The sequence below is a fragment of the Apus apus genome, chromosome 2, assembly GCF_020740795.1.
Source record: "Apus apus isolate bApuApu2 chromosome 2, bApuApu2.pri.cur, whole genome shotgun sequence".
NCBI lineage: Eukaryota > Metazoa > Chordata > Aves > Apodiformes > Apodidae > Apus > Apus apus.
The window spans coordinates 111,740,595-111,748,774 of NC_067283.1; the positions used below are offsets into that span (position 1 = coordinate 111,740,595).

General features: G+C 50.2%; 1 protein-coding gene across 4 annotated transcripts in view; it reads right to left on the reverse strand.

The window, feature by feature from the left end:
• Window positions 1-6,950, reverse strand: part of B4GALT6 (beta-1,4-galactosyltransferase 6) — a 36,663-nt gene extending 29,713 nt beyond the window's left edge. For 3 of the 4 annotated variants that reach the window (XM_051610457.1, XM_051610461.1, XM_051610460.1), the window contains exon 1: window positions 6,583-6,949. In XM_051610457.1, the coding sequence (XP_051466417.1) occupies window positions 6,583-6,697 (115 nt within the window). In that variant the 5' untranslated portion in view covers window positions 6,698-6,949. Of the gene's footprint in view, window positions 1-6,582 lie in introns of all 4 variants that reach the window. The other variant, XM_051610458.1, reaches the window with a different exon arrangement.
• Between the last annotated feature and the right edge of the window lie 1,230 nt (window positions 6,951-8,180).

An 8,180-nucleotide genomic window follows, 5' to 3' on the forward strand; every position in this document is an offset into this window, starting at 1 on the left:
CATGGGGAAGCAGGGAAGAACTGTAAGGAATCCTTCTTCTTGAGGAGGATGGCACAGCAAGAACCACCAGCCTGTGAACTGACTCTAAACCCCATCCCCTGTCCCCTTGTGCTGCTGGGGGGAAGGAGGGAGAGAAACCGACCAGGAACAAAGCGATTTGGGGGCGGGAAGAAGGGAGGGTGGGGTAACATATGCAAGCCCTGCTCTTTGTGTTGTCTGTGTCCTGTGTGTGTTTGATTGATGTGAAATTAAACTATTATTTTTCCCCAAGTTGAGTCTGTTTTGCCCAGGACCTTAATTGGTGAAGAGCCCTCCTTGTCCTTTGTCTCAAGCCATGAGCTTTGTCCTCCTCATCCCAGAGTGTGTGTGTGTGTTTGGGGGGGGAAAGTTGAGTGAGTGGCTACAGGGCTGTTCCTTTGTTGTCGTGTTGTCCCAAACCAGGACATTAATGGCGAGCCAGAAAGGAGAGAGACCAGGAACCACAACAAAAAACTGTAAACTTCATATGCTTCTTTACACAAGAAAAAAAGGGAAGATCATATTAATCACAAAGTTGGTTAAAATTTTTCTGTTAAAGGGTTTGGTTGTGATTTGTGGAACTGAAGTGAAAAACTGCAATGCAAGCAAACAAAAGACCAGTGCAGCTAATGAAATTACTCTTGACTCCAAATGAAGCCTTTAGTAACAGGTGAACTTTAATGAAGGAATACAGCTGAAAATAGCTCCCAAATAACAACCAGGTCTGTAGCGCAAACATTTCCCTGCAGAAATTGTGAAACAAAGGGACAGACAAGTTTCATTCACTCTGGAAACCTGTAAGAGACCCTGGAGAACAATCCTCTAGAAAGGAGAAAAGAAGATTATAGCAGCAAAAAAACCCATCAACACCTACCACATACTGCAAAACCCATTCCAGACAGCACCAAAGGAGGAGAGTAATAAACAATTTGTTTTGTTTTAAACAGGCTAGCTGTATCATTTCTATTTCAATGCAGCCCTCAAGTTGCATTAAACCTATTGCCTTGAAGACCTGGGCTCAATTATTGGTAACAGCAAACCAGCAGATAGGAGCAACCGTTCTCTAGTCAGCAACTTGTGAAACTGTATTTGGGGCACTGTGTCCCGTTTGGGGATCCCAGTAGAAGAGCGACATTCCAAGATAGAGCAGATGACGAATGAGTATGAACTGACTTTGTTCAGTCATCAGCAGAAATGGCTAAGGGAAGGATGAACATTTCTTCTATCTTCAGCTATGCAGGAGAAGTGTACAGAGAAGATTAAATTGAACACTTGGAGGCACACAGAGAAAAGATACAAGGCAATGAACACAAGGGAAAAGATGGGAGAACATTATTACATATTACAAATTTCTTACAGTTGTCACTGGAACAGGTTTCCCAGAGAGACTGCAGAATCTCCATCCCTGGAGTTATTCAAAACTCAACTGGATATAATCTTAAGCAATCCGATCTAGTAGGATCTTCTTTCAGCAGGAGGTTGGATCAGATGACTTGCAGAGGTCAGTCTAATTCTATGATCAAAGGAGCAAGTCTTTAGAAAAACCACAACTACCACAGATGGCAGGAACAAAGAATATTAGCAAAAAGACTATGTTCACATCAATAGGCTCAGCACCTGGAAGCGCTGGCAACCATCTATCTTGCTCCTAGCATTTTCAGACCTTTCCTCCATTTTTGCACAAGTTCAAAAAGGAATAGTATTACTCTTTCATTTTAGGAAAATTTCCTAATAACAGAGTAGGAAACAGATATCAAATTGTGAGCTGAAACAAGGAGATGTTCCCAAGTTCCATTTAGCCTGCACAGCTACCCTTTGGTTAGGATTGTAGATTGAGAAGCAGTAGTTTTAATAAGAAGAGCAGAAGACCAGAAGAAAGAAAACAGGAGCTTTTTTTTTGTCCTCAGTCTGATTTCACAGGTCAGGATTTCTAATTACTGATGTCAAAGACAGACTGCATCTTCCCTTATTGCTGCGCTGTTTCATAACCAGTTCTTATGAGAAGAAAAAAGGTCACCATGTCCAAGCTGGCCAAGTTAGACTGCAATTGATTGCAATACTGAGAGCTCCAAGGTACTCTCCCACCCAGTTTAGTGAAGACTCTCCACTGAAGTCAGGCAGAAAGGAAGAACTCAGTGAGGAGTAAGAGATCATTTCCTGAGACCAGTTATGTGGTCCAAAGTGATTTCCATTACAATTCTGACAGAAAATGGGAAAAGCAAAGAAAAAATCCTCTGGCAATACTCAGATTGGCTTGGCAGTGAAATAAAATTAGCAAATGTTCTTTCTTCGTCACTATTGCCTTGTACTTGATCTTAATTCTGCTCATCTTTGGATCCTTTCCATGACACAAACTTGAACCTAATATGTGTCAGCTGTCAGCACCAGACATTGACTACTTATCAACAGTTACCTACAACACTGAAAAAGAACTTATGGGTGACAAATATTACTGGTCTCAGCTAGCTTTTTCAGTCTCCAACTTCAGAACATACTGGTACTTGTAACTTTCAGGGAAGCTACAGAACCACAGGCCTCCTTCACTGACACCTCCCACTAGACCAGGTTGCTCAGAGCCCCTCATGCCCTCATACCAAGGGAGGGGGCATCCACAACTCCTCTGGGCAACCCATTCCAGCTTTCCTGTAGCCTCCTTTGGGTACTGGAAGGCTGCTGGAAGGTTTCCCCAGAGCCTTCTCTTTTCCATGCTGACACAAACTTCAGTTTGTATCTTCTCATTTCACGTACCAGAGAAGGAGCACGAGATGAAGGTGGCAGGGTAGATTTAGATCAGTCATTAGGAAGAAGTTACTTACTATGAGGGTGGTGAAACACTGGAACAGGTTGCCCAGAGACGTGGTGGAGGCACCACCCCTGAAGACATCCAAGGTCAGACTTGATCAGGCTCTGAACAACCTGATCTTATTAAAGAGGTCCCTGTGCACTGCAGAGGGGTTGGACTAGATGACCTTTAAAAGTCCCTTCCAACCCAAAGTGTTTTGATGAAACAAAGTATCTTCACTAAAACATACTTGTATACATAAATAATGACAGATCCCAACCACTTATGACTTAACTGCAGAACATATTTCATGAAAAGCTGGGTAGGGTGAACTTCCATAAGCAATCTTAAGTCCTCCTCCTCTCTACACATACATTCATCACACTCAGTGGAAAGGAGGAAGCACACTGAAATACTCTGTTCTAGTGCAATATGCAACTGGCATGAGCATACAGCATAGGGTTATTAGATTAATCATCTGCCTATAAACTTAGGGGTGGTGTGTTATTACAGAATCACAGAATATTAGGAGTTGGAAGGAACCTCCAAAGATCATTGAGTCCAACACCCCTGCCAGAGCAAGACCAAAAAAAACCAAAACACCAACTACGGCAGATCACTCAGAAAGGCATCCAGACATGCCCTGAAAGTCTTCAGAGAAGGAGTCTCCACAACCTCTCTGGGGAGCCTGTTCCAGTTCTCTGTAACCCTCACAGTAAAGAAATTACTCCTCATGTTGAGGTGGAACTTCCTGTGGTCGAGTTTGAATCCACTGCCCCTTGTCCTGTCACAGGGCACAAGTGAAAAGAGCTTGTCCCTGTCCTCTTGATGCCCAGCCCTCATCTATTCATAGACATTAATTAAACTCCCCTCAGTCTTCTCCTCTCTAAACTGAAAAAGCCCCAGGTCTCTTAGCCTTTCCTTGTAAGGCAGATGTTTCAGTCCCTTAATCATGCCTGTAGCCTGCCGTTGGACTCTCTCAAGTAGAACCCTGTCCCTCTTGAACTGGGGAGCCCAGAACTGGACACAATACTCCAAGTGAGGTCTCACCAGGGCCAGGTAGAGGGCGAGGAGAACCTCCCTCGATTTGCTGGAGACACTCCGCTTAATGCACCCCAAGATATCACTGGCCTTCTTGGCCACAAGGGCACGTTGTTGTCCCGTGGTTAACTTGTTGTCTATCAGGACTCCCAAGGTCCTTCTCCACAGAGCTGCTCTCTAGCAGATCACCTGCTAACCTGTACTGGTGCATTTTGTTGTTCCTTCCCAGGTGCAGGACTCTGCCTTTGCTCTTGTTGAACCTCATTATATTCCTCTTTGCCCAGCTCTCCAGCCTGCCCAAATCTCCCTGATTGGCTGCACAGCCTTCAGTGAATCAGCCAAACCTCCCAGCTTCATGTCATCAGCAAACTTGCTGAGAAGACACTCGGTCCCATCATCAAGCTCATTGATAAAGATGTTGAACAGGACTGGACCCAGCACTGATCCTTGAGGGACTCCACTAGTTACAGGTCTCCAACTGGATTCTGCACCACTGATCACCACTCTTTGGGCTCTATTGTGTAGCCAGTTCTTAATCCATCTCACTATCCATTCTTTTATCTCACATATTGTTTTGTTTTTTTAAAAAAACTTCCACTCTTACAACTTACGTTTTCCCCAAGAATACTCCCAGGATGCCTGTTGGTTTTAAGATAATGTTCTTCTCTCTCTCCACTTTACACAGTAACGTTTCCAGAAGCAAATTCTAGGAAAATCAGTATCACGTCTGCAAGATTAGAGGCTTAGATTACCAGTGTCAGACTGTCCTACTAGCCTTTCCTTTACCATTTGCTATATTCCCTTCCCCAATAAGACCAGCACAGTAGCATCTCAATCTGAATCCAAAAGGTCCCACAGACAAAGAATAACTCCAATATCAGGATTTTGATTTGTTTAAACTGAATGAGTTGGCAACATAACTGCACACAGTTATGGCAGTACACCATTGAACAGTAGCTGGAAAGAGCTGTAAATCCACAAACTCATTTAGCTACTTAAGATTTTTGTAACATTAAAACAGCTTGAGAGGGCTAACCACAGCATGTAAATCTAAGATAGCAAGAAAACAGTTTGAGTATAAAATTTTTCCCTTATGGCTGACAAGACCTAAATAGCCTACCCCAGGAACACTTTTGGTGCATACTGCTGATTTCATTTCACTCCTGGTAAAAAGGAAACTCAACAAACGTGTAAACCCAAATAGCTGAGCAACAAGGTAAAGTCAGGAAAGAAACGTTTCATCACTAGATGCTGTGATTCTGAACAAGGTACAATGCATAAGCATTGTTTAGTAAGAAGAGGATGTATCTAGAAGATACCTGTTGAAGAAGAAACATATAAATAATGAAGTAAAAATCCAGCTGTATACATTATGTAAAATGTTAATAGTTTCACTTACTTACAAAGATATGGAATCTGCACTTTGCTTTCTAAATCATATCCCAACTGCTTTTAATTAAAGTGTACTCAGATGCTGCACTAGTGTGTCATAGAACAAAGATGTTTAAATGGACCCTAGCAGCAGCATTCTCTCTAAAGACTAAATTACATCCTTTCAGTGGGGAAACACTGACAGACAAGAAACTCAAGGACATCAACCCATTATATGCTCCCTAATTTTTTTTATATTTACTTGAACTGTAATAATAGTTGAGAAGTATGTCAACGTTGTATGAAGTAAGTATGGCAAAAGTGATTGCACCTTGAAAAGGTTTATGAGCTAAATAAAAGATTGTGAACAAGAGGAAAACAGAGTAAAAAGACACCAGTTAACAGGAAACAATTCCTGCAGATTCTGTGGTCAAATTAAGGTGGACATTTCGTAGTAATGATTGTAGAGAGGAGTTTTAAGTATAGAGGACAAAGACAGTTTTACCAGTATTTAGGCAGCACCCAATAAGCAAGAAGAGCAGAGAAAAGTGGCAATGTTCCCTGGAAAAAAAAGGAAACATTACCCAGCCAACAGAGACACTCAACACAGCTAAACACCACAGAGCTGGTACCACACAGGTTATTGCTTCCCTTGGACCAGGGGTAAAGCTAACCAGTTCTGAAAGGCTCATCCAGTGAGAAAAAAAAACCTGATGGTCTCCCAGAAACAGCAGAAGAGCTAACCAAGGAAAACAGCATATTGCAGTTATTTTGCATCGCTTTTCTTAAAGAAACTGTTCATCTCCCTTCTGAAGTGGTTATGTCAGAAGCAGAAGTTAACAAACTGTAAAACCTGTGAAGAGATCCCACTGACAGAAGTAAACAGCAAATACTCAAATTGGTGAGACTCCAGCAGGCAGCTTTGGAGTTCTTTCTTGGTTTCTACCCTTAATTTATAACATGATGAAACAGCGAGCTGCTTTTCTGCTTCACTTTTCCGGCTTGGGAAGGAAGACCTGCATTTATCATCTACCTCGCGATGGCAGATAAATACTCTAAATCATTTGAAATCAACAGGAACAGAGATGCGAGATTAACACGCTACCCGGCGCCCCGGCGTCCCCGAGCTGCCGGGAGAGGGGATGGCGTTTCCACACCCAAGACGCCCCTCGCCCAGAGCCGCCCGCAGCCTCCCAGCCTCGGTGCCCGGCGTGACAGGCCGGCGAGGCGGGTGCGCAGCGCCCAGGCCGCCCCACAGCGCCCGCCGCCGCCCCTGCCCTCGGGCCGCGGCGCCCACCCCTGCCCTCCTCACACACACACACCACAACCCACCCCCCCCCCACCTCCGAGGGGGGCGGCTCCCGACTCACCGATCCCGGGGGCCACATAGATGAAGTAGAGGCAGGAGGAGGAGAAGGAGAAAAAGAAGATGAAGGCGAGCATGGAGCGATTGGAGACCCGCAGCACCTTCCGCAGCAGTGGCATCCTTCCTCCGCGCCGGCCGCCCCGCTCAGTCCCGGCCAGCCGCGGCGGCGCCTCCAAGAGGGGGGCGGCCCGCTCCTCCCATGGATCGGGCAGCGGGGCGACGAGGGGGCTCCGCTCGCTCCCTCCCGCCGCCTCCCCGGGAGCGGGCGGGTCGCTGGGGGCCGGCAGGGGCAGCGCCGCGGGTCCAGAAGGGCGGGCGGCGGCGGCGCTTTGTGGCCGGCCCGGCTGCCCCTGCCGCGGACGGGCGGACGGAGGGGGTTTGCTTCCCTTCCCTTGGCGCTGCGCCGCTGGGCGGGCTGAACCCACCGACCGCCGCGGCTCGCAGGTGGCGCCCGGAGCGGGGAGGGGGCGCCTAGCGCCGCCGCGGGCCGAGGGGGACGTTCCCGCCGCTGCTCATAGCGCCGAGCGCCGCGGCCGCCCGCTCTCCCGCCTGCTGCCCCCTCACAAGCAGCGGCAGCGGTGGCGGCGGCAGCAGCACCAGCATCCCCGCTGCCGGCGGGCAGTCACCTCGGCGCGCAGCCCGGCCCGGCCCCGCCGCTCCCAGCTCCTGCCGCACCGGCGGGGAGCGCGCGGCCGCCGGACCGCCCGACCCCGCCCCGCCCCGCCCCGCCCCGCGGGCCCCGCGCTACTGCGGCGGTTGGAGCGTGCGCGAGCCCCCCGCGCGCCGGACTGCAGAGCGGCGGCCGCGCGCCAGCCCCGCGCTCCGGCTCCTGGGCTGGGATGGGGGGGGGGGGAAGTGGGTGGTGACGCCGCCACCCGGCGGCTGCGGCGGCGGCGGCGCTGCGGGCCAATGGGAGGCCGGCCAGGACCAGCCCGCCCTCCCGATTGGCTGCTCTGCGGGGAGGAGCGGGGGGGGGGGCGGCTGGGGTCCGGCAGGGTCCGCGTGGCTGTCACGTGAGGGCGGGGCGGGAAGGGCCGTTGGGAGGAGCGAGCGGGGCGGGGCGGGCAGGAGGTGCGGCGGGGCGGGTCGCTGCAGGGACCGCCCGTCTGCCCCAGGGTACCTGCGCCGTGCCCCGCGCCGTGCCCCGCGCCGTGCCCTTCTGCGAGGCGTGGCGGGGAAGGGTCCGGGTTCCGCGCGCGGGACCGCCGCTGGGCCTCCCGCGAGCTCGGCGAGCTCCAGCCGTGCCCGCGTTTCAGGCGTGGCGCTGCGGGTGCTGCCGCTGCTGCCGGGGGTGCTGCCCCTGCTGCCGGGGGTGCTGCCCCTGCTGCCGGGGGTGCTGCCCCTGCTGCCGGGGGTGGCCGCGTCGTGTGGTGCCTCGGCCGCTCTCGGCGCGCAGCGGTTGGAAGCTGAGCCGGGGCTGGCAGCTCCGGCGGCATGGCACGGGGCGGATAAGAAAGTACTTCCTGAAGATTTGGCTACAGCGGTGCTTTCAAATTCGCTGAGTTCATGCGTGGCGATCTACACGCTTCGGCAGCAGTTTGCTGCCGTGCCTACTGCACGGAAAGGTGTTTTAAACGCTGTTAACAAGCACGTCAGGTTGCT